This window comes from Mercenaria mercenaria, chromosome 12 (genome assembly GCF_021730395.1).
Source record: "Mercenaria mercenaria strain notata chromosome 12, MADL_Memer_1, whole genome shotgun sequence".
Classification (NCBI taxonomy): domain Eukaryota; kingdom Metazoa; phylum Mollusca; class Bivalvia; order Venerida; family Veneridae; genus Mercenaria; species Mercenaria mercenaria.
Genome location: NC_069372.1, coordinates 29,948,326 through 29,976,180, shown reverse-complemented (window position 1 = coordinate 29,976,180; position 27,855 = coordinate 29,948,326). Strand labels below are relative to the sequence as shown.

Genomic DNA, 27,855 nt, shown 5'->3' with positions numbered 1-27,855 from the left:
CCGTGAGTTATGTTATCCATTGTCGATTGAGGCGAAGCCGCTTTTTACAGTTTTACAAACACCGTCTGTTACGTTATCCATTGTGGACTCGGACGAAGCCGTTTTTTTACAGTTCTACAAACACCGTGAGTTACGTTTTCCATTGTCGACTGAGGTGAAGCCGCTTTTTACAGTTTTACAAACACCGTCAGTTACGTTATCCATTGTCAATTCAGGCCATGCCGATTTTTACAGTTCTACAAGCACCGTCAGTTACGTTATCCATTGTCGTTTCAGGCAAAGCCGCTTTTTTTTGCAATTCTACAAACACCGTCAGTTACGTTATGCATTGTCGATTCAGGCGAAGCCGCTTCTTAAAGTTCTAAAAACACCGTCAGTTACGTTTTTCATTGTCGATTCAGGCAAAGCCACCGTTTACAGTTCTACAAACACCTCAGTTACGTTATCCATTGTCGATTCAGGCTAACAAACTTTTAACAGTTCTTCAAATACCGTCAATTACGTAATCCATTGCCGATTAAGGAGAAATCACCTGTTTACAGTTCTATAAATGCGTCATTTACGTTATCCATTGCCGATTCAGACGAAATAGCTTTTTACAGTTCTACAAATACGTAAGTTACGTTATCCATTATCGATTCAGGCAAAGCCACTTTTTACAGTTCTACAAACACCTCAGTTACGTTATCCATTGTCGATTCAGGCTAACAAACTTTTAACAGTTCTTCAAATACCGTCAATTACGTAATCCATTGTCGATTCAGGCGAAATCACCTTTTTACAGTTCTACAAATACGACATTTACGTTATTCATTGCCGATTCAGACGAAATCGCTTTTTTACAGTTCTACAAATTCGTAAGTTACTTTATCCATTATCGATTCAGGCGAAGCCGCTTCTTTACAGTTCTACAAACACCGTGGGTTACATTATTCATTTTCGATTCAGGCGAAGCCGCTTTTTTACAGTTCTACAAAAACGTCAGTTACGTTATCCATTGTCGACTCGGACGAAGCCGATTTTTTACAGTTCTACAAACATCGTGAGTTACGTTACCCATTGTCGATTGAGGCAAAGCCGCTTTTAACAGTTTTACAAACACTGTCAGTTACGTTATCCATTGTCGATTCAGACCAAATCGCTTTTTAAAAGTTCTAGAAATACGTCAATTACTTTATCCGGATACATTATCCATTGTTTATTCAGACAAAGCCGCTTTTTACAGTTCTCCAAACACCGACACGTACGTTATCCATGGTCTTTTCAGGCCATAGCATTTTTACAGTTCTACAAACACCGTGAAATAGGTTATCAATTGTCGATTAAGGGAAAGCCGCTGTTACAGTTGTACAAAGACCGTCAGATACGTTATCCATTGTCGATTCACCCCAAACGGAGTTTTATTGTTCAACAAACACCGTCAGATACGTTATCCATTGTCAATTCAGGAAAAGCCTCTTTTTACAGTTCTATATACACCGTCAGATTCGTTATCCATCGTCGATTCAGGCAAATCTGCTTTTTACAGTTCTACAAACACCGTCATATACGTTATACATTGACGATTCAAGGAAAGCCGCTTTTTAGAGGTCTACAAACACCGTCAGATACGTTATCCATAATCGATACAGGCAAAGCCACTTTTTACAGTTCAGCAAACACCGTCAGATACGTTCTCCATTGTCGATTGAGGCAAAGCGGCATTTTACAAATCTACAAATACCAACAATTACGTTATCCATTGTCAATTCAGGGAAAGCCGCTCTATACCGTTCTGCAAACACCGTCAGTTACGTTATCAATTTTCGATTCAGGAAAAGCCATTTTTTACAGTTCTACAAACACCGTGAGATACGTTATCCATTGTCGATTCAGGCAAAGCAGCTCTTTACAGTTCTACAAACACCGTCATATACATTATTCAGACCATGCCGTTTTTTACAGTTCTACAAACTCCGTGAGATACGTTATTCATTGGCGATTCAGGCAAAGCCGATTTTTACAGTTCTACAAACATAGTCAGTTTCATTATCATTTTTTTTGTCGATTCAGGCAAAGCCGCTTTTTACAGGTATACAAACAACTTCAATTACGTTATCCATTGTCGATTGTGACGAAGCCGCTTGTTACAGTTCTACACACACCGTCAGATACGTTATCCATTGTCGATTAAGGCAAAGCCGCTTTTCTACATCTCTACAAATACCATCAGTAACTTTAACCATTGTCGATTGAGGCAAAGCCAATTTTACAGTTCTTCAAACACCGTCAGTTACGTTTTTCATTGTCGATTCAGGCAAAGTCGCTTTTTACAGTTCTACAAATACCTTCAGTTACGTTATCCATTGTCGATTCAGGCAAAGCCGCTTTTTTACAGTTCTACAGACATAGTCAGAGGCAAAGCCGCATTTTTACAGTTCTACAACCTCCGTCAGTAACGTTATCCGTTGTCGATTTAGACCATGCCGTTTTTTACAGTTATACAAACACCGTCAGATAAGATATCCATTGTTGATTAAGGCAAAACCGCCCTTTAAAGTTCTACAAACACAGTAAGATACGTTATCCATTGATGATTAAGGCAAAGCCGCTTTTAACAGTTCTACAAACACCGTCAAATACGTTATCCATTGTCGATTCAGGCAAAGTCGCTTTTTACAGTTCTTCAAACACCGTCAGTTACGTTACCCATTGTCGATTCAGGCCATACCTTTTTTCAGATTTCAACAAACACCGTCAGATACGTTATCCATTGTCGATTCAGGCAAAGCCGAAATTTACAGTTCTACAAACACTGTTAGATATGTTATCCTTTGTCGATTCAGGCAAAGCCGCTTTTTACAGCTCTACGAAGACCGTATGATACGTTATCCGTTGTCGATTCAGGGAAAACCGCTTTTTACAGTTCTTCAAACACCATCAGTTACGTTATCAATTGTCGTTTCAGATTTAGACGCCTTTTATAGTTGTTCAAATACCGTCAGTTACGTTATCCATTGTCGATTCAGGCAAAGCCGCTTTCAACAGTTCTACAAACACCGTCAGTTACGTTATCCTTTGTCGTTTCAGGCAAAGCCGCCATTTACAGTTCTATAAAACCGTCAGTCGTTATCCATTGTCGATACAGGCAAAACCTGTTTTACAGTCTACAAATACCGTCATTCATTACTTTTTATTGTCAATTCAGGCTAGCCCTCTTTACAGTTCATATAAAACGTCAGATACGTTATCCATTGTCGATTCAGGCAAAGCCGATTTTTAAAGTTCTATAAACACCGTAAGATATGTTATCCGTTGTCGATTCAGGGAAAACCGCTTTTTACAGTTCTTCAAACACCATCAGTTACGTTATCAATTGTCGTTTCAGATTTAGACGCCTTTTATAGTTGTTCAAATACCGTCATTACGTTATCCTTTGTCGATTCAGGCGAAACCGCTTTTTAACAGTTCTACAACACCGTCAGATACATTTCCATTCCCAATTCAGGCGAGCCGCTTTTAGTTCTACAACACCGTGAGATACGTTATCCATTGTCATTCAGGCAAGCCGCTTGCTTCACTTCTTCAAACACCGTCAGATACGTTATCCATTCTCGATTTAGGCAAATCCGCACTTTTGTGTTCTACAGATACCGTCAGATACGTTATCCATTGTCGATTCAGGCAAAGCCGATTTTACAGTTCTACACAACTCAGTTATATCCATTGTCGATTAGGCAAATCCGACTTTTGTGTTCTACACTCACGTCAGATACGTTTATCCATTGTCGATTCAGGCAAAGCCTTTTCAGTTCTACAACACACGTCAGATACGTTATCATTGTGATTCCGGCAAAGCCGCTTTTACATTCTACAAATACCCTCAGTTACTTTACCATTGTCGATTCAGGCAAAGCCATTTTTCATTCCTTCAAATACCGTCATTACGTTATCCATGTCGATTCAGGCAAAGCCACTTTTCTACAGTCTACAAATACCATCAGTTACTTTAACCATTGTCGATTCAGGCAAAGCCAATTTTACAGTCCTTCAAATACCGTCAATTACGTTATCCATTGTCGATTCAGGCAAAGCCCCTTTTTACATCTCTACAAATGCCGTCAGATACGTTATCCATTGCCGATTAAGGCAAAGCCGCTCTTTACAGTTCTACAAACACCGTCAGATACGTTTTCCATTGTCGATTCAGGAAAGCACTTTTACAGTATGCAAATACCTCAGTTACGTTATCCATTGTCATTCAGGCAAAGCCGCTTTTTACAGTTCTACAACAAGTAGATACGTTATCATGTAGATTAGGAAACTGCTTTCTACAGTTCTTCGAAACCGTCATTACGTTATCCGTTGTCAATTAGGCAAGCCGATTTTTACAGTTCTGCAAACACCGTTAGATACGATATCCATTGTCGATTAAGGCAAAGCCGCTGTTTGCAGTTCTACAAACACCGTCAGATACGTTATTCCCTTGTCGATTCAGGCAAAGCCGCTTTTTACAGTTCTAAACACGTTAGATATGTTATCCTTGTCATTCAGGCAAAGCCGCTTTTTACAGCTTCTCAAAAACCGTATGATTCCTATCCGTTGTCGATTCAGGCAAAGCCGCTTTTTACAGTTCTTCAAACACCATCAGTTACGTTATCCATTGTCGTTTCAGATTTAGACGCCTTCTATAGATCTTCAAATACCGTCAGTTACGGTATCCATTGTCGATTCAGGCAAACCGCTTTTTACAGTTCTACAAACACCGTCAGATACGTTACCCATTGTCGATTCAGGCAAAGCCGCATTTTAACAGTTCTATAAACACCGTCAGTGCGTTATCCATTGTCGATCAGGCAAACCCTTTTCACAGTTCTACAAATACCGTCAGTTTCATTATCAATTTTTTTTTGTCGATTCAGTCTTAGACGCTTTTTTACAGTTATACAAATACGTCAGTCTCGTTATCTATTTTCGATTCAGGCGAAATTGCTTTTTACAGTTCTAAAAACACCGTCAGTTACTTATCCTTGCGATCCAGGCCAAAGCCGATTTTCTGACAGTTCTACAAATACCGTCAATTACGTTATCCATTGTCAATTCAGACTAAGACGCTTATTTACCGTTCTTCAAATACCGTCAATTACGTTATCCGTTGTCGATTCAGGCGAAATCGCTTTTTTACAGTTCTACAAATACCGTCAGATACGTTTTCCATTGTCGATTCAGGCAAAGCCGCTTTCTACAGTTCTACAAACACCGTTAGTTACGTTATCCTTTGTCGTTTCAGATTTAGACGCCTTCTATAGTTCTTCAAATACCGTCAATATTACGTTATCCATTGTCGATTCAGGCTAAGGCGCTTGCTACACTTCTACAAACACCGTCATATACGTTATCCATTGCCGATTCAGGCAAAGTCGCTTTTTACAGTTCTACAAATTGCTTCAGTTACGTTATCCATTGTCGAGTCAGGAAAATCCGCTTTTTAGAGTTCTACAAACAGCGTGAGATATGTTATCCATTGCCGATTTAGGCAAATCCGCTCTTTTGTGTTCTACAAACACTGTCAGATACGTTATCTATTGATGATTCAGGCAAAGCCGCTTTTTACAGTTCTACAAACACTGTCAGATACATTATCCATTGTTGATTCAGGCAAAGCCGCTTTTTTCATTTCTTCAAACACCGTCAGTTACGTTATCCATGGTCTTTTCAGGCGATACCGATTTTTACAGGTCTACAAACACCATCAGATACGTTTTCCATTGTCGATTAAGGCAAAGCCGCTGTTACAGTTCTACAAACACCGTCAGATACGTTATCCATTGTCGATTCAGGCAAAGCCACTTTTTACCGTTCAACAAACACCGTCAGATACGTTATCCATTGTCGATTGAGGCAAAGCCTCTTTTAACAGTTCTGCAAATACCATCAATTACGTTATCCATTGTCAATTCAGGGAATGCCCTCTTTACAGTTCTATAAACACCGTCAGATACGTTATCCTTTGTCGATTCAGGCAAAGCCGCTTTTTACAACTCTACAAAGACCGTATGATTCGTTATCAGATTTAGACGCCTTCTATAGATCTTCAAATACCGTCAATATTACGTTATCCTTTGTCGATTCAGGCGAAGCCGCTTTTTACAGTTCTACACACACCGTCAGATACATTATCCATTCCCAATTCAGGCGGAGCCGCTTCTTAGTTCTACACACACCGTGAGATACGTTATCCATTGTCCATTCAGGCAAAGCCGCTTGCTACACTTCTTCAAACACCGTCAGATACATAGCCATTGCCGATTCAGGCAAAGCCGCTTTTTACAGTTCTACAAATATCTTCAGTTACGTTATCCATTGTCGAGTCAGGAAAATTCGCTTTTTACAGTTCTACAAACACCGTCAGATATCCATTGTCGATTTAGGCAAATCCACACTTTTGTGTTCTACAGACACCGTCAGATACGTTATCCATTGTCGATTCAGGCAAAGCCGCTTTTAACAGTTCTACACACACCGTCAGATACGTTATCCATTGTCGATTCCGGCAAAGCCGCTTTTCTACATCTCTACAAATACCATCAGTTACTTTAACCATTGTCGATTCAGGCAAAGCCAATTTTACAGTCCTTCAAATACCGTCAATTACGTTATCCATTGTCGATTCAGGCAAAGCCACTTTTCTACATCTCTACAAATACAATCAATTAATTTAACAATTGTCGATTCAGGCAAAGCCAATTTTACAGTTCTTCAAATACCGTCAATTACGTTATCCACTGTCGATTCAGGCAAAGCCACTTTTTTACATCTCTACAAATGCTGTTAGATACGTTATCCATTGCCGATTAAGGCAAAGACGCTCTTTACAGTTCTACAAACACCGTCAGATACGTTTTCCATTGTCGATTCAGGCAAAGCAGCTTTTTACAGTAATGCAAATACCTTCAGTTACGTTATCCATTGTCAGTTCAGGCAAAGCCGCTTTTTACAGTTCTACAGACATAGTCAGATACGTTATCCATTGTAGATTCAGGCAAAGCTGCTTTTTTACAGTTCTTCGAACACCGTCAGTTACGTTATCCGTTGTCAATTTAGGCCAAGCCGATTTTTACAGTTCTGCAAACACCGTTAGATACGATATCCATTGTCGATGAAGGCAAAGCCGCTGTTTGCAGTTCTACAAACACCGTCAGATACGTTATCGATTGTCGATTCAGGCAAAGCCGCTTTTTACAGTTCTATAAACACAGTTAGATATGTTATCCTTTGTCTATTCAGGCAAAGCCGCTTTTTACAGCTCTACAAAAACTGTATGATTCCTTATGCGTTGTCGATTCAGGCAAAGCCGCTTTTTACAGTTCTTCAAACACCATCAGTTACGTTATCCATTGTCGTTTCAGATTTAGACGCCTTCTATAGATCTTCAAATACCGTCAGTTACGGTATCCATTGTCGATTCAGGCAAAACCGCTTTTTACAGTTCTACAAACACCGTCAGATACGTTACCCATTGTCGATTCAGGCAAAGCCGCATTTTACAGTTCTATAAACACCGTCAGGTGCGTTATCCATTGTCGATACAGGCAAAACCTGTTTTCACAGTTCTACAAATACCGTCAGTTTCATTATCAATTTTTTTTTGTCGATTCAGGCTTAGACGCTTTTTTACATTTATACAAATACGTCAGTCTCGTTATCCATTTTCAATTCAGGCTTAATTGCTTTTTTACAGTTCTAAAAACACCGTCAGTTACTTTATCCGTTGTCGATCCAGGCCATGCCGATTTTCTGCAGTTCTACAAATACCGTCAGTTACGTTATCCATTGTCAATTCAGACTTAGACGCTTATTTACCGTTCTTCAAATACCGTCAATTACGTTATCCCTTGTCGATTCAGGCGAACTTGCTGTTTTACAGTTCTACAAATACCGTCAGATACGTTATCCATTGTCGATTCAGGCAAGGCGCTTTTCACAGTTCTACAAATACCGTCAGTTACGTTATCCATTGTCGATTCTGGCAAAACCCTTTTTTGCAGTTCTTCAAATACCGTCAGTTACGTTATCCATTGTCGATTTAAGCGAAATCGCTTTTTTACAGTTCTACAAACACCGTCAGTTACGTTATCCATTGTCGATTCAGGCAAAGCTGCATTTTTACAGTTCTTCAAATACCGTCAATTACATTATCCATTGTCGATTCAGGCGAAATCGCTTTTTACAGTTCTACAAACACCGTCAGTTACGTTATCCATTGTCGATTCAGGCAAAACTGCATTTTTACAGTTTTTCAAATACCGTCAATTACATTATCTATTGTCGATTCAGGCGAAATCGCTTTTTTACAGTTCTACAAAAACGTGAGTTACGTTATCCATTGTCGATCCAGGCGAAGCCGCTGTTACAATTCTTGAAATACCATCAGATTAAATATCCATTTTCAATTCAGGCGAAGGCGCTTTTTTTACAGTTCTTCAAATACCGTCATTTACGTTATCCATTGTCGATCCAGGCGAAGACGCTTTCTTATAGTTCGACAAATACCGTCAGTTACGTTATCCATTGCCGATTCAGGCAAAACTGCATTTTTACAGTTCTTCAAATACCGTCAATTACATTATCCATTGTCGATTCAGGCGAAATCGGATTTTTACAGTTCTACAAAAACCGTGAATTACGTTATCCATTGTCGATCCAGGCGAAGCCGCTCTTTTAAAGTTCTTCAAATACCGTCAATTACATTATCCATTGTCGATTCAGGCGAAATCGCTTTTCTACAGTTCTTCAAATACCGTCATTTATGTTATCCATTGTCGATCCAGGCGAAGACGCTTTCTTACAATTCGACAAATACCGTCAGTTACGTTATCCATTGCCGATTCAGGCAAAGCCGCTTTTTTACAGTTCTTCAAATACCGTCAATTCCGTTATTCATTGTCGATTCAGGCGAAGCCGCTTTTTTACAGTTCTACAAATACCTTCAGTTACGTTATCCATTGTCGATTTAGGCGAAATCGCTTTTTTACAGTTCTACAAATACCTTCAGTTACGTTATCCATTGTCGATTCAGGCGAAATCGCTTTTTTACAGTTCTACAAATACCGTCATTTACGTTATTCATTGTGAATTCGGGCGAAATCGCTTTTTACAGTTCTACAAACACCGTCAGTTACGTTATCCGTTGTCGAGTCAGGCCATGCCGATTTTTACAGTTCTACAAACACCGTCGGTTACGTTATCCATTGTCGATTCAGGCAAAGCCGATTTTTACAGTTCTACAAATACGTCAGTTACGTTATCCATTGTCGATTCAGGCAAAGCCACTTTAGTATAGTTCTACATTTACCATCAGACATGTAGTCGCTTTTCGATTTGCGCTTGTTCTTTCAATACTTACCATCAGATATGTAATCCGTTGTCAATTCTTACTCCGCTAATTAATTATTCTATACTCACGATTAGATACTTGTTCCGGTTCCGTTGTTGATTCAGCTTTTGCTACCGTTCTATTTGTTATTTCTGTGAGTTCTTCTTCGAATGGTTCCCGGTTTTCAGAACTATGACGTGTCCACCATGTCAATCGTATCAACTACATTATAAATTTTCAGTTTTTAGATAAAGGGCGGTATATCGGTCTCCCGAATACCATTGCTCTTTAAGGCAAGTTCAATGTCAAGTAGTAAATTGTTCTTTTACAATACACTTGCAACATCTTATCCAAAACTTGCCTTCATTAAAGCATTAAAGAAATAATACACAAATAACACACAATTAATTAGTTAATGTAACTTCTTTTGTCTTAAAAACAATATTTACGGCATACTTCTAAATTCATTCTTCGAAAACTAAACTATTGAAACCACACTTACATGTTTGTCTTCTATTGGAGAGGTACAGAGTGAGATCAGAATAGTGACTATAAGACTTATAAGAAACAAAATGATGGTGAAATGCAGAAAGTGTATTTTTGAAATAACAAGCGGCCTTGAATCCTCCTCTCCGCATCCGAGACTCCCGTATCCGAAATCTAATCCCATCCGAATTAATCCGACTGCAAATCCAACAACAAGACCCCAGAAAGCACCCTGCAAAATTCATCATGTTTAAATATTTTGTCAATGTTGTTGCTTTGTTGAAACGACTGGATATTATTCGGGTTTGAAATAATTTTATGCACATTTCGAGCAATGATGGAATAAGCGTATTTAATTATAGACCCTATCTTCGGAGGCAGTAAACAGTTTTCAGCTGTTAGTGTCGAATTGGCCAAATTTACAAATAAGAGATAATTTACGGATTGAAGTACATATTTGTACTTTAAAATAATAATACATTTTAGAATTGAGCAATTTATAGGGAATTCCTATAGTTTTTTAGGCGCATCTTTCTGCGTAGCCGACACTATCTATGGAAAATTGAAGTGAAGTGAACATTTGTTGAAACATGTGACAGACAATCTTAAATATGAGGAATCTTGAATAACATAAGTTTTACCAATAATCAAATGCTGTCACTGGTTTATGTTGTATTGAAATGTATCATGCCTGACATGTATCATGCAACTTGCCATTTGTGGCTGTGTTTTGACAGCCCATTTAGTACAAAGACAGTGTTGTTCATAAAATGTTAGACAATTAACCTTGTATTGATAAGACACTATCTCCTTTCAGATCATTTAGTATTCAATTATAGAAAGGATTAAGAATTTTTCAATTTCTAGCAGATATAATCAATTTGGTCAGGTTCGCGCCATTCTTCGTCCGAACAGGTGTTGTATTTAATCGCTCTTAACATACAAATTAGCCTGGTGACCCATACAGTTTTGGACATTTTTATGTTCATAATACAATTATCTATACACAAGGAAAACAGAAAACAATCTATGAAACAGTTTTTACTATGAGTATTTTTCATTGAAAAAAGTTCACAAAAGTGAATATGAAACAAGATTTTTTATTTCATTTGTACCCATCATTGTAATGAATATGAATATGATATCAAATAAGTATATAATAAATAGAGGATATTTGTTTGTTTTGAGTGAATATGGAATACATCTCACTGAGAAGTGAGAAAATTTCAAAAAATTTCTCACTTCGAGGTGAGATATATTCCTTATTCACGAAAAACAAACAAATTTTCTTTTTATTTTATGCTCAATTACGTTGAGATTTGCATTTGCAACAACTTTTAATCTCAGCGCGGGAAACAGACGCACGTAAACAGACATGACGTCAGACGTGTTGTGACGTTACAAAGACGCACACAACATAAAGTTCCATTTTATTTTATTTTTTGCTGCATAACGTTATGGAATTCCCATTAAGTAAAATCATTTGAATCGAGATATATACTATAAAGAACAAAGTGCGACTACAATTTTCATCCTGTTTAAAATTCATACACAATGTATGAGGAGGCGGAGCTATAATTCTCACAGTGTGAAAATATAAATTTCATATTTTCACAGTGTAAATGATGAGATTATTAGTTACACTGCTTGTTGGTGACAGGATACGGGATATACGCTGTCGAGGAATTCCATATCAGGCGAGAGCGAAGCTTGAGCCTGATATGGATTTTCGAGACAGCGTATATCCCGTATCCTGTCACCAACAAGCAGTGTAACGATTTTATATTGCCGACTACCCTTTACTTACATGCTATACAGTAATCAACACATTTTGTAAATTAACAAAGCTACTTACAGTGCAGACTGGAATCCTACAAATCATCTGTTTGGTCATCTCTAGTTGATTTAAACCAGCCATAAAATGCACAATGACCTGTGTTTTGGTTAAATCACAAAACACAAAAGCTCATTTACACAGGTTATGAACTGGTTTAGATTAGAAACACTACAAAACTTGTTCCATCCCTTCGAAAGTTACCGGATATCACGATGTCATAAATCTCTTGATACTTCGGCTTTCATCCCGTTTCCTGTTAAATCATTTATCTTGCACGTAGATTAAATGATCCTAAAACAAACTGCTGAGCAACAAATATGTCAATTCCTTTTTTTCACGATGATTTAACTATTTAACTTCCAAAACAAGATTTCAACGTCCGTGTACTCCATACAGAGTTATTCCGCTTTTAAGGCTAACTTTTGTCAAACTTCATGAGCCTCATCTTAAGTACAGAAATCGGCAAGAAAACACTAAATTTACTCTCGGAAACGATACTATCACTGGAGCTAACAAATAATATGGCTTGATTCAATTAAGCCAGCAGTGTGGCAGCCATTTTGTTTTAATCAAAATTCATATCTGAAATATACTAGCAGGATATGGAATATATCCCGTCTCCACGTGACGTCTATTGACCAATAGAAATGCAAGAAACTTGCAGGAGGCAAGATAAATCAAAATATTTAACTGATAGAATTCAGTATTTCATTAGTTAGCATAAAATAAAATCTGTAAAAGAATAAACTTTACTGAGCTGTCTCGATGCATATTTTGGTTGGTATTTGTAAAAAAGCAGAAAATGTTGAAAATGTTGAAAAATCGCTAGCAGTTTCAGCAACAGTGGGTGTGTTCAAAACAATTTTTCTCAAAAACAAGCCTTGTGACCAATTGTTTTTATTTGTTCATTGTTTTCAGCACAAATTTTCCTATCATATATGTGAGTTTGAAAAAAAAATCTATGAAAGGAAAAAAACATATAGGAATTCTCTTTAAGTTTCAGTGGCAAGTATTGAGTTTCAGTTATTGACAGAAAATTAGCTGAGTATGCCTCACTATAGTAAAGGAACCAGTGTGGGAGCCATCTGGTCTATTCGCGTAATGGCGGACAGGTTTTTGAACACTAATTTTTCACTTGGCATGGTCACATAGGTCTAAATTAAATCTGGTTTCTGTTTAAATTTCATTGTGGATGTATTTTTGACATTTTGGTAGAAAAAATGGGAGAGGAGGTTGTATTTGGTGAAGTTAAACTCAATTTTAGTATGATGGAACTTCTAGGTCACAGTAGTGTGATTTTGATGTGATTTTACAGTACGCAAAAGTGACAATAGAAATCTCTCTTAGAAGATACATGACTACTACTTTTCTCTTCTTTGTACATCAGTTTTATCATAACTCTTTAAAATGAGGTAAGGATTTGTTCTCTGGAAGGTTTGGTAGCTCTTTAAAAATGTCAGTTTTATATAGAATATATAGGGAGTAATATTAATTGGTGTATGACAAGTAGCCTTGATCTTGAAATTATGACGTAGTGACTTTCAGATGCAAATACATGTCTTCGTTAAGGTAGCTTAAAGCGGAAATGTCATTTTAGCAGGGGCCTCAGGAAAATAGAAATAGTGAAACAAGAGGGCCATGATGGCCCTATATCGCTCACCTGAGTACTATTGCTGATCAAGTTTTGATATAGATCACATAAGCATACAGACTAAATATAATCAGGACAAAAATATTCTCTTGTAACAGTTCCTTTTGCTCCATGGGTCACATACAAGTCAGGGCCAATCTCCATATGGAGTTTGAGGGTCCTAGGCTCAAATGCTGCATTTTTGTACTAGCATGACTATTTCTTACCCTGGAAGACTTAAATAACATTTAAAACCAATCTCATTAGATGCTGCTGAAGTATATTCATTTACATAAAATAAAGGGAGGTAGTTTGTCATAAATTCAGTCAAAAGTTATCTACCCTGGTTGTCTGAACCCATCTGATGGCATAAATGACATTTCAAATCAGTATCTTCATTGGTTACTGAGATACACCCATTTTAATTTGAAACAAAGGGAGGTAATTTGACATATAATCAGTCCGTAGGTATCTACCCTGATTGTCTCAGTCCAACTAATGACAATAATGAAATTTCAAATGTGTGCTATAAAGACTTACTGAGATAAATCCAGTTTTATTAAAATCAGGGGAGGTAATCATGCATTGGTATTGGTTCCAGAGTTATAGAAGATACAGAGTACAAGCCTTTACAACAATATATTAGAAAAGTATTCATATCGATAAACGTTCAATCAAGAGTTATCTAACATGACTATTTCTTACCATGGAAGACATAAATAACGTTTCAAACAATCTCATTAGAAGCTGCTAGGTAAATTTATTACATAAAAAATAAAGGGAGGTAATTTGTCATAAATTCAGTAAATATGTATCTTCATTGATTGTCCAAGTCAATCTGATGGCATAAATGAAATTTCAGATCAGTATCTTCATTAGTAACGGAGATATACCCGTTTTTGTTTGAAATAAAGGGAGGTTATTTGACATAGAATCAGTCCAAAGTTATCTACCCTCATTATCTCAGTCCAACTAATGACAATAATGAAATTTCAAATGAGTCCTGAAGGTACTTACTGATATAAATCCATTTTGATTAAAATCAGTGAAGGTAATCAAATATAAAAAAAACTCAGGAACCTATGATTAGTTCTGACACATTTATCACGGAATCCAAGATTTATTGTTGTTGAAGATATTTTGCAAGTTTGTTTCAAATCAAGCCATAAATGAAGTCTCTAAATGGCTGCAAAAGCCGTAATAGCAAATTTTGGACCTTTAAGGGGCCATAACTCTGGAACCCATAAGGGACCTGGCCAGTTTTCGAAAGAAACCGAGATATTATGCCAAAACAAGTTGTGTGTAATTTTGATTAAAATTGATTGCAAAATGTTGTCTCTATCGTGTTTACAAGCCAAAAATAGCAAATTTTGGCCCTTTAAAGGGCCATAACTCTGGAACCCATGACGAGATCTTGGCAGTCTTCGAAAGGAACCGAGAATTCGCGACCGGGACAGCACAAAATTCAGGTCTTGTAAACAGAAAACTAAATACTAGACATGTATTGTAGATGGTTTGTAATGATAGACATACAGTCATATTAATATTGCAATATCTTTATTTCAGGCGTGTGGTTACAGACATTTTGTGTGTGGTTTTGAAAGTCAAGTCTGAGAAGCTCTGAAAACTGTTTACTGCCTCCTTGTTAATCAGTCAAAATCCGCAGTTTTAAAAGATATCATACACAACCAACGTATGAAATTAATCAGAGGTTTTGCCCTGTGCGATTTCATACGGCTTGCAGGTCATTTTAATAATCGCTAGACAATCAAGCATTAATATCTCGTATACGTGTATTTTATCAACAGGTAGCCAAATCTAACTGATTTTAATTGGAATGTTAAGTCGTATAAATAGGTATGGCGGTATTAAATACATTTCTTCTTTGAGTCATATGAAATTATCAAAGTCTACAGTGTTTTATTTTACTTTTCCATTCTTTCACTTGTTGCCAGACCATGTTCCTTGTATACAATAATCCAAATGCTATTGAAAACACAGAAAAAACAATATGTCGACCATAATGCAAGAGCACCGGCTAACTTTGAATGACATCACTATTGTAAATAATGTATTCTTCCGCAAACTTTCCCAGCATCCTCAGCTGTCACTAAGCAACATTTTTAAACTACATATTACCAACTTCCATATATCTGACCTCTTCTAAAATACTTAATACTGTATAAGGATATGATCAATGATCAAATTGAAAATAAAAGCAAAACCTAGCACGAAAATGCCTTCTTAGGGTGCCCCCCACACCCATCCACCAAAAAAAAAATTGAACTATATAGTGTCAGGGACTACATTCGAATACCGGCGCATTACTACCGTCATACATATACTACGCAATCAGTATTGTTGGAAGTACTGGCCTGGCACTAATGAATATTCAGTATGTTTCCGTAAATTAATTTTCGGTGTCCGGACCTAAATAATGCCATAACTATTGAAAAACCAATAATATACACTTCTTAAGGACACACTTAGGGGTCAATTGACATTTTTGGGCATTGTTTAAATTTCCTATAAATTCACCATAATTTCCTCTATCAGATGCCAAACAATGTTCTTCACCTTCATTTTGGTATGTAACACACCATGTTTATTCTTCAGAAATGTGTAGAGAAATCATGTTAAAGCAGGTCATCCTTCGACCCCTAAGTCTGTCCTTAACATCATCATGTCGCATGTGCAGATATAGCTGTGCGGACAAAGCGTTAGCTGCCAACCTTAGGGTTGTGGGTTCGAGTTCTCTGTCTGATCATATGTTCTGTAAACTTAATAGACAAGAAAATTGTCATATTTATCATGAATTATTGAAAGGAATACTCTACTATTGAACATGCTTCTACGTACATGTCAGTAAACCGTTCTATAAAAAATGTTGACTAAAATCTTCAGGAACGGACAAGTTTTCGTTCATTTAACCGACGATTCAACGACTAAACTGATATGTATAAGAATAAAAGTAATATAGACATAATTACATTACACTGAATTATAAAAAAATGGCGTGAACTGAATTCGAACCCTTGATAATGGTCTGTGGGCCAGTTTCTGAAAGTCCTCTAGTTTTTCGATTTCGTAACCCAGAAATTAGGCAAAGGTTCATCCACTTCAGCCATTTATACATTCATTCCGGGATTGTTTAAGACCGGATGTCGCTTTCTACCGTATGTCAAATAAAAATTATACACATTTTAGTAAACCTTGTGTAGGAAAAATGCGGAATTCTCTCTCTTTGAAAGTATTGTTGGCTACACACGAATTCTTAACAGATTGTTTCAATACTGACTTTCAGATATTAGAGTTTTGCTTATGTAACTGTTCTAAATCAATTAAAGCTTCACTGTAACAAAGCTTTCCAAAGTTTGACGATTTCTCCCAAAATTTAGGGGTCAAAATACCCCACCCACCCGAGCTACATTTTTGCCATTTTAAATAACTCATAAAATTATGAAAATTACTATATTTTTTAATAAGACATCATTAAATAATTGTGTTAAGATTCACAATTTTATATATTTTCATGAGAAAATATGAAATATTGCAATCACTTTAGGTTATAGACAACGTGCATGCAAATGTAATACATATAAATCACAAGCTGTTTCTCAATAAATCTAGCCTAATTGTGTTTCATTCAGAAAGGTTTTGGGTACCAATAATTTTCTTCTATTTTAGATGTCAAAGTAAGCTTACATGTATGATTTTAACCTTTATTTGATAAAGATACTTTAAAATGTAACATACGTAACAGCCGCCACTCAAATTTTCCACCTTGAAGAATTAGCAACATTGAAAATACTCCAGCAATTGCATTTGTATGCTTTTAATTAAAATAAACTATGCACACATGACCGTCATAATTTTGTTGGACTTAACCCTGTAACTATTCTCAATTATAGGATGTCGACAAACTACAGTAAAACAACGGTGCCTCTTTCAGCATCACTGTAAAGATAGCATAGATTTAATAGCATTTTATGGATTCTGCTTCAAAAGATAGCATATTGATAATTAACAATAGACTTGGTTACAGTTTGTACGCAGTCTGAATATTTTTGTCTTTCATTCAAAATAAATACAGAACGTGGGGGTATCTAAGAATCAAATGTACGTTACCTAGGTTTTAGTTTATACTTATTTGTTATAGCTCGATTGTAATGAAAGCTTCAAGCCTTTTGAAACCACTCTCTGAGTCCGCTTCCTGGAGAAACCAATACTGGTGCCATATGAGAGGTCATGGTCGTGATCCTAGTGAGGCTCGAAACCAGAACCACTGGACTGAGCGGCCGGCACCTTATCCACTAGACCACCTCTCCTACCTAGGTTTTAAAGGTCACCTATTCAATTTTATATTTCGTATATAATTATTCTAGGCTAATACATAAATCATGCTTACTGGCATCGCAAAGCACCAACTCAGTCAGTTTTTACAGCATTACAAAGATGAAATGAATAATATATTATGAAACATACGTTACCAAGATTACACAGATCATTAAGTAATATTAAAGCTACATTAAGTAACATTAAAGCTATTATAGTTTTGGGGTTTCGATGGACTTAGGCGGTTTCAAGACAGAGGATTTTACATTTTAATGCGTTGTTTTGATATTCACGGAAGGTAAGATTGTATTCATCACTGAAATTATCGGTTTATATGCATTATGTGTTCAAAGTTGCTGATATAATTCCTGAAGTAAATAAACACGGCACATTTTGAACTTATGGAGCATCATACATATACAGTACAACATGGGTACATGTAGTGAAACAAATGACACTTTTTGTAAAACATGCTTTTTAAAATAGTTCTGTTTCTGACCATAATGATTTTCAAATATCACTTAAAATGTGGGACGGAATTACTGAACTACGAATTCATATTACATTCCCTTAACGGAAACATAGATAAGACTCCTTGTTCATATCCTGATTGTGGTATCATTATTGTCAGTTCTGCGTTCTTACTAAAATTCAATATTCTATTTTCAAAACTATTAACAAATACAAAGAAACTAGTTCGTTCAAAAATTGGTGTATTTCAACTGTTACATTTAGATTACCTTGGTATGTAACTGTGTTTCAACCATTAAGTCTAGTAACTACCTTAATCTAATTTCGGTAACGTATGTTTCAGAACTACACAAGAGGACACATTATAACACCTATGTACACCATATGACAGAAATATACTCTAAATTTTGATATGAGAGGTTGCGTGGAAGTCACTTTTCGGTATCAGTATCAGAATAAGTTCATCATACACGTATAAATGCATATGTACATACTTACAGAGTCTGTACTATTTGCTTGGAAAACGCCAGTGGTAATTTGATATCTTCATGACATATCTGTAAAAACTCTTTTTAGTTAAGTGCTTTATTCCGTAGTAAAATCATTAAGCTACATCCTAAAAGGGATTGAAACATACGTTACTTTAAATATTAATTACAACAATACCAATAATTATTGCTCATACAACCAAATAAAAAAAAACAGATACAATACACGACTTTTTGATTCCAGGACTTGCTCAATTTATAGCTGCGAAGCTCTGTACTACCTGTTCATTATGTCAAGCAAATGCATGACTACAGATATATTCATAACAGTTTGGCACTATTTCAGAGGAATACGCATTGAAAGGATTTTGTTGAATGATGTATGATATATCTGACTATTTCTATTTCAAACAAAACAGATAAAACTTTCAAGCACAACCTAAAGGTACATCAATATATATGCATCTTAAATTGCTTTGATAGGTTTAGAACTGTATATGCTCATTTCTAGGATACTCTGTATATGTAACATCTATCAGGCAGCCATTCTGATACAAATTAATATTACATTTTAGCTACATTCAAAATCCTTTGAATGAAAATTGAGAGTAACATGTTTAGTTTTAAAAGAAATAAAAGCAGTATTTAAATCATATTACTATTATGTCTTTTATGGTACGCATTTTGAAAATGGCGCCATCTTGATTAAAACAATAGAAGTAGTTCATATTGGTAACGTAGTTTTCAATTGAACATTATAAATCCTTTAAAATGTTTAAAAAGACATAAGTGTTTGTACAATGATCTTTTTCACTACCTCAGAAGAAAGTGACAATTTCATGATATGTTCCATTCTCCATTTCTCATTATTCCACTAGGATACACTGTATATGTAACATCTATCAGGCAGCCATTCTGATACAAATTAATATTACATTTTAACTACATTCAAAATCCTTTGAATGAAAATTGAGAGTAACATGTTTAGATTTAAAAGAAATAAAAGCAGTATTTAAATCATATTACTGTTATGTCTTTTATGGTACGCATTTTGAAAATGGCGCCATCTTGATTAAAACAATAGAAGTAGTTCATATTGGTAACGTAGTTTTCAATTGAAATTATTTTAACTTCTATTACAGCAATGATTACTTAAATCTTATCCATATGTATGTTTGCAAACTTACTTTTGGCGACCAGTTGAAAATGACAGGACAGTATCTTTATTAGATTGATCTGGATAACCAAACTTCAATCCTTGGAAACTTATTTGGTTTGTTTTATAATACTGAATATCTAAACAGTAGTAGCTCATCAATATTTGTACATGTAGCCGATTTCAGGTGGTCATTTTGTGAGCGGTAAAATCCTCTGTAACATGTTTCAATCAATATCAAGTGATTCGTGTTATAGTTTTGACTTTTAAAGAGCTACGCCTCTTTCATATGTGCATGTGTGATCAAATTTAAAGCAGTTATCTGGAAATTTGGAAAGTGGTGGCCGTCTAAATTTGTATAGTCTGCGTAACTAAATAACCTAATGTGTTGGTAGTTTAACAAACATGAATTTTGGGTGATTTAATAACTACGTACAAAATGACTACTAAGAAGACCTAAGCTAGAAGAGAACTAAAGTCATCAAAATATAAAAACTTTTGTTGCATTAACTCATATGTATAATAATTTTGGATTAATTTGAAATAGCTGTCATCTTGAATAAAGACTTATATTGCTGGATCTGCTTCCATTTTGATGTTCTCCATAGGGAACTTCCATAAAACGTTTGCGATCGTTTTAGTTTTTGCAATACTTTCATCATTTTTACTGCACTAGCAAAGAATAGGTCTGTCAGTATGCAATTCGCCCAGAAATAAAACATAAACCATAGGTTTAGCCAACTGATATTAAAGTGTAAAGGTGTCTGAAATTTTAGTTAATTATTCATTCATTTCTTTTCCATTACTGTAAACATTAGGATTCTGTTCCTTTATAAAGGATTAAAAGTTCTAAAGATTTCCCGCATAAATATATGATTGTACTAATGTGGTGGGTGGGGTACATCAACCCCTACTTTTTACATTTTATTCAGTATATAATACATATCGTAGCATTCTTTGACAACAAAAGTAAATTATTGATTATTTCAGACATTAAAAGATAAGATTTGTTATAAGAAATGTCGCATAAATGTCTCTTTTACCATCCAAATCGGCGATATCCCTATGCAATGCTAAATCGTATTTATTAGACACCAACGTTTTTAAAATCGTCATTAAATTTTACTGACATGTCGCTCAGACCGACATCCACCCTTAAAAGTTTTCTGAATGATAGTATAACATCATGGTATAGCTCAACCTTTGCCTAATTTCTGGGTTACGACTTTCAAATTTTTTGGCCTTGGCCCACGGACCATAACGTGCGCAGAAGGGACAGCACCGTTCCATTGGTTAACTATATTGGTTATTTTATTTAATGTAGATATTTTCAGGATACAAATACCGCGTAAAATAACGAAAACATCGGAAAATACTGGCGAATATTAATAAGCTTCAGGTCAATACTTACGGACAATACAGACGTTTAAGCACGAAAATTAAAAAGAAAAACATTCTTTGAATGAAAATTTTGAACAAATGACTATCAATTAAAACTGCGATTTAAACCTTAACACACACGGAAAAACTGATTCAAATGAAGAGAAGCTGATATACATGACAGTGATAACTTATGGCAGGAAACTGTTTAGTTGTTAAATGAGTGATTCATATCTTACCAAACGTTTAACAGCAACACACTGATGCTGATACAAGTTATGGTACCAGCCTTATGACTGTTATAACTGATTGGAATAGTGTGCAAGCTACATTCATAAGGTTTAAAATGATATAAGTACTCATATATAGCTCTATACTGTATGAACTTAAAGAGGCATAAACTAAGTTAAAATTATGATATTAAACTGTTTTGGATGACGCATACTCTTATTGTAGTGTATATATATGCAAATGTTGAACCAGTACGAATGTGTAGTACAATTCGGGCTCGTATATAAGCAGCATCGAAACTAATCTTATTGGGTTAGTGGACTTGCTGTGGCATGTGCGTGTTTGTTTGTACTGCTAGGCGCTTTGCCGTAATTGGTCTGGTATATTGTGGTGGTGATTTAGTTCGTATAAGTTCTCTCTACTATATATATATATTGTGGTGGTGATTTAGTTCGTATAAATTCTCTCTACTATATATATATATATTCAAAAGAAATTAATGAAAAATAAAATTGCAGTACCAGGTTTTATAAAGCAGCAGCTGTACAGTGAGAAGTGTTGTTGTGAATCTTAACTTCCCCGCCCACAAAAAATAATGTGACAAAAAGACCAGTACATACCATTCTTTGTAAACAATGACGGATTCAAACGGAAGGGGAAGAAGTATTTTATAGAAATATTGGAAATATTTCGATGGCAAAGTACAATACATATCGTAGCCCTGACCAGCTTATAAACCGGGCCAGTGTATCTTATAAGTACAACAACACGGTTGACCCGTTTAAACGAGTTGTACATTCGACTATACGATATGTATGTGATGTTAACTTGTCCAAATAGTGTCTTATTAGACATTGTCGGCTTAAGCTGATGTGGACAATGAACTGTGAATAAGCTGTAAATCCTGGGGGTCTTCTCAAAACCTACTTGTATTTCGTTCACTGTTACAGTAGCTGACATTGTGTATAAAACTGAATCTGGGTTATGTTCTATGCTTGTGTAGGAGGTAATTAAATATGGGACAATTTAAATGAATGCTAGTAAAGGAATGTTCTCATAAGACATTAGAAGTGTTACTTCAACCAAGCATGAGTAAAGTGTTTTATCAAGAGCTCTCCAAAATATACATGTACTTAGAATAAGATTTCTTTAGAAAGAAAATATAGTAAATCTACATAAGTTCCATAAATTATGTTTCCCGTTTCATTTGGTACAATTTGTTTCTGCCTTCGTTAGATGTGCGCCCATCATTCCGTTTTCACATAACCTGATTTAGCTTCTCAAAATCCTCTGCTAGGATTTAAACGGAACTTCACGGAAATGATATTTATTTTATGCTAACTGATGAAATACTGTGTTTTATCAGTGAGATATAATCCATATCACTCACTGATATCACTCACTGTAAATGCCGATCTATTTGTACATTGTGTATGAATTTTAAGTTATTTGTTTAAAACATGATGGAAATTGTAGTCGCACTTTGTTCTTTATAGTATATTTATCGATTCAAATTATTTTACTTAATGAGAATTTCATAACGTTATGCAGCAAAAAGTAAAATAAAAAGGAAATTTATGCTGTGTGAGTCTTTCTTACGTCAAAACACGTCTGATGTCATGTCTGTTTACGCGCACCTATTTCCCGCGCTGAGATTAAAATTTATTGCAAAATGCACATCTCAACGTAATTAAGCATAAAATAAAAAGAAAGTTTGTTTGTTTTTCGTGAATATGGAATATATATCACCTCGAAGTGAAAAAAAAATTCACAATGTCACTCGTGCTACGCGCTCGCGAAAATATTTGAAATCTCACTTCTCAGTGAGATATATTCCATATTCACTCAAAACAAACACATATCCTCCATGTATAAAGCCTTGTGCGTATCCTCGGATTTTTTGTTGACTTTGGGTCTCATAGATTTATTTGTTGAATGAAATTTATCCGAACTACTTTATAATTAGCACGATTTGAATACAATTTCATAGGAATCATCCGTATAGATTCTAGCTGAGCATGTATTACAGGGTTAATATTTAAATAATCTTGTACTGAGTAATGGCCCTTTGAATACCATATATAAAGTCAATGAAGAGATTTCTGTAATTCATCTTCATACCTTCTGCCCAGATTTCATTGAAGCTTTCAGGGATTTACTGAAAGAATATGTGCATATTGTTGCTACATACTGCTCGAAATATTTTCCGGAGATATGTTCATTACAGTATTGATTTTACTGCAGAGAAAAAAATGTTTGGACTACTTCTCCTAGAATACTGCTTGAGTAATTTGACTGAAACGTCTTAGGAAAAGTTGAATGTCTAATTATTCATAAGTTATGGACTTTACGTTGAATGATTATAACAATTTAATTCTATTCAGTAGGCCTAAGAATCTCTATTTCCGGTAACATGCTCAAAAGAATTAGGGTAAGTAGGTCGGATTATTTTTTTATGAAAGGGAGACTTTTCGAAAATTATTTTGTGTCAAAAAATGAATACAAATAAGAGGGTTATGTCTTTAGAGCATCAGGAAGTTGTTTTCTAAAATCACTGACCATATCTAAGGCATAAAAAGTGCAGTTTGGCAACTTTCTGTCAAAATGTTGAAAAAAATATTCTCCAAGGCCTTAAAAACATTTAGTGTCGGGCCAATTATTCAGGGTACGTCGTGATACCGGAAACAAACATTTTTTTCCCTTTACGCTTTATTAGAGACAGATATTATGTAGACAATTTTGGGAACGCCATCAACACCAGTGGAATGAGGAAAATGCTCTTAAAAATTGTTTTATTTGGAGAAATTTGAAAATAAACAAAATCCAAATAAAGATATTTTGTGTAAAATATAAATGGATTGTATTTCAGAAATTGTTCAACAGTATAATTTTTGTTTTAATGACCAAACCAAATATACATACAAGTTAGCAAAATAATTTCAAAACGGCAAAATTCCTTAAAGGTAACACTCGTTTGGGAATTTTAAATTCAGAACTGGGAAAAAATACTGTCTTTGCTTTAGAATAACCTCTTTTTACTGGAGGCAGATTTATAGGGGAATAAACCCTGCTTGAAATTTTTTGCCAACACTTCATCAGATTTCAGTGATAGTAGAAAGTGCTTGGTATAAAGCCGTGGCACGTACGCTCGAATTAATGTTTACTCTGAATTCGAAAAAATGTGTTTTGAAACGCTCCCTAGATAGTCCGCATTCGATGTTCACAGTCAGACTTCACATAAACCGACAATGTCTATTAGCCATGTTGTCATGTCAAAATATGATCTTGTTTGCAGAGTGTATTATTATAATACAATTAAAAAAGCTATGCTATCTTGTTAAAGTATCGTGTGATCTTGTTTACAGAGCATTTATTATGTTAAAAATCTATGTTATCTTGTTAAAGTACCGTGTGATTTTGTCTACCGAGCGTGTTATTATGTTAAAAAGCTATGTTGTCTTGTCGAAGTGTTGTGTTAACTTGTAAAAACAGTGTCTTATTATGTTAAAAATGCTATGTTATTATGTCAAAGTGCAATGTTATCAAGTCAAAATGTGGTGTTAACTTGTCGAAACAGTGTCTTATTATGTTAAGTACTATGTTATTATGTCAAAGTACCATGTGATCTTGTCTACAGAGCGTGTTATTATGTTAAAAAGCTAGCTATGTTATCATGTCAAAGTGTGGTGTTAACTTGTCAAAACAGTGTCTTATTATGTTAATATGCTGTGTTATTATGTCAAAGAGTGATATTCACTTGTCCAAATAGTATCTTATTATGTTAACTAGTCATGTTATCATGTCAAATTGTGATGTTAACTTGTCAAAACAGTGTCTTAAAATGTCACAAAGCTGTGTTATCTTGTTAAAGTATCATCTGATCTTGTCTAGCTTTTTTTAGCACAATAACAACCTCTACAGACAAGATCACACTGAATTTTGACATATTAACACACCCCTTTTGACGTAATAAGACACTGTTTTGACAAGTTAACACCTCACTTTGATTAAATAACATTAGTTTTGAATAATAAGACACTGTTTTGACAAGTTAACACCTCACTTTGACATTATAACATAGCTTTTTGGCATAATTAGACACTGTTTTGACAAGTTAACACCACACTTTGGCATAACTTAGCTTTTTGACATAATAGGACAGTGTTTTGACAAGTTAACACCACACTTTGACAATATAGCATAGCTTTTTAACATAATAGGACACTGTTTCGACAAGTTATCACCACACTTTGACATAATAACATCTCTTTTTGACATAATAAGACACTGTTGACAAGTTAACATCGCGCTCTGACTTGATAAGATGAAATGTCCCGACATAAGACAGCTGCGGCGTTTCATACGCAACGGCAAAAACTGCATACTCACCGAACGTGACTCATAATGCCACTAAAACGCTCCATTTTGGTTACCGTACAATATTTCAAAGACTTACTTGTTCATTTGTTCTTGTCCATACTATTGCCAGAACGTATATGGACAAAACAGGCGGTGCAAGATATCCAGTGACAGACTGTATGTAGTTAAAGAGCAATCCACCTTGAGACAGTTGTAATACAGGAATCCAGACTACGCTTATAATTGCAAGAAGCAACACAAACAACCTAGATTTAAATGAAGATCAGAATTACATTGGCTATTACTAGTATTTCACTGTTACTGGGTGCATATTTCATAGGATTAAAATCAATCTATTATAAGTGCAACATTTTGGGCACTTTCCATTGCCTTGACGAATTTTTTTTAACGTTAAGAATCTTTTCATACTCTGTGAGCTTGAAGAACATTAGTTTCCAAGACAAACAAGAGAAGAAAAAACACAGGTCACCGAACTCGTTTTAATTTTATACGGCATTTTCTTCACCCATTGTTTAAGCATTTCTGAAATTTTGTAAAATTGAAAAAATGGTGGAACTTTATAAAACATGATTATAATATCCCACTTAATGTTATAGGGATTTTAGGTCTTACAGGTAAATATGAATACACTGTGATGTCAGTATTATATAAGCATAAATGTCACTAAGAAATCTCTTTCATTTTTACATGTTGATATAATTACCCCACCCACTTTATCTTCAATGGAAAAAAAACGTATTTAGATGTACAAAAAAAGTTCTGACTTTAAGATTTTCAAAATATTTTGCAGCTTTAATGACACAGAAAAATGCTTCAAAATGGAAAGAGAAAAGTTAGGGTCACCGTGCATCTAAGAGATTTATTAAGAAAAAAACTGTTAAACACTGGTGAATTTTGATATTTTTTTGTTCTTTTTGTTTTAATTTATATTTTCTAGATAATATAAAGTGCTGTCTTGAAAATTTTATTTCAGTTATAGCTTATCATTATATGTAACAGTCAGGAAAATATCAAAACCAAACCTAATCTACTTTAACAGATATTTGAATTTACCTACCCTTACACCACTGTAAATCTTGCGTCAATTTTAGGCAAATGCCAGCCAAAAATAAGGGTAAATTTTTTTTTCTAAAAAGCAGAATCTATTCGGTTTTATGGTACATTATTAGCCATATTTTAATTATTTAACATTAATTTTTGGCAAAACTTTTGTTAGAAAGCAATATTCGTAGAAACATTTTTCAAAATAGCGGCTATCCTGGGAAAAAACGCTCGTACATCCTTAAGTTGTACATGTTTTAACAATCCAAGACTAACATCTAGGGATTGCTCAAATCAAATACACAAAGCACAAAGGTCTTTTGTTCAAGCTGGAATCTGCGGGTGTATCTGGAAGTCTGTTAAAATGGTTTTGTGACTACTTATCCGAGAGAAAGCAGAAAGTTGTTCTTCCTGGAGGTTCTTCTCAAACAGTTTTTATCTCAGCAGGTGTGCCACAAGGTTCTATCCTTGGTCCTCTTCTTTTCATCGTCTTTATTAATGACATCGTTCTCAATATCAGTTCAAATATCAGACTCTTCGCTGATGATACTAGCTTGTACATTGTTGTTGACAACCCGGTCACTGCAGCTGAAACCCTTAATTCAGACCTCATGGAAATAGACGAGTGGGCAAATGAGTGGCTTGTCGATTTCAACCCTAAAAAAACAGAATCACTTCTTATTTCTCGTAAAAATAACAAACCCCTGCATCCTCCTCTGTATATGCATGGTGTTCCAATCAACGAGGTGACGTCTCACAAACATCTTGGTGTTTTTTTTTTTCAAATGACGGAAACTGGCACGAACATGTAGATAGTATTAAAGAAAAAGCATGGAAAAGAATCAACATAATAAGAACCTTGAAATTTATTCTTGACCGCAAGTCTCTTTAAACTATCTATTTGTCCTTTATTCGGCCTCTCCTGGAGTATTCTGATGTCGTCTGGGATAATATAACCCAGCACGATGAATTTGAACTTGAGAAAATCCAACTTGAAGCATGTAGAATTATTACAGGAGCCACCAAACTTGTTTCTATTGCCAATCTTTATAATGAGACTGGCTT

At 35.2% G+C, this 27,855-nt stretch overlaps 1 protein-coding gene across 1 annotated transcript in view; it reads right to left on the bottom strand.

The window, feature by feature from the left end:
* Nucleotides 1–27,855, bottom strand: part of LOC123534237 (sodium/glucose cotransporter 4-like) — a 140,548-nt gene that overhangs the window by 7,749 nt on the left and 104,944 nt on the right. Inside the window, exons 12-14 of the mRNA XM_045316386.2 lie at nt 25,826–25,994; nt 9,858–10,073; nt 9,445–9,577 (exon numbers count right to left, since the gene is read on the bottom strand). Coding sequence (XP_045172321.2) covers nt 9,445–9,577; nt 9,858–10,073; nt 25,826–25,994 — 518 coding nt within the window. The remainder of the gene's footprint in view (nt 1–9,444; nt 9,578–9,857; nt 10,074–25,825; nt 25,995–27,855) is intronic.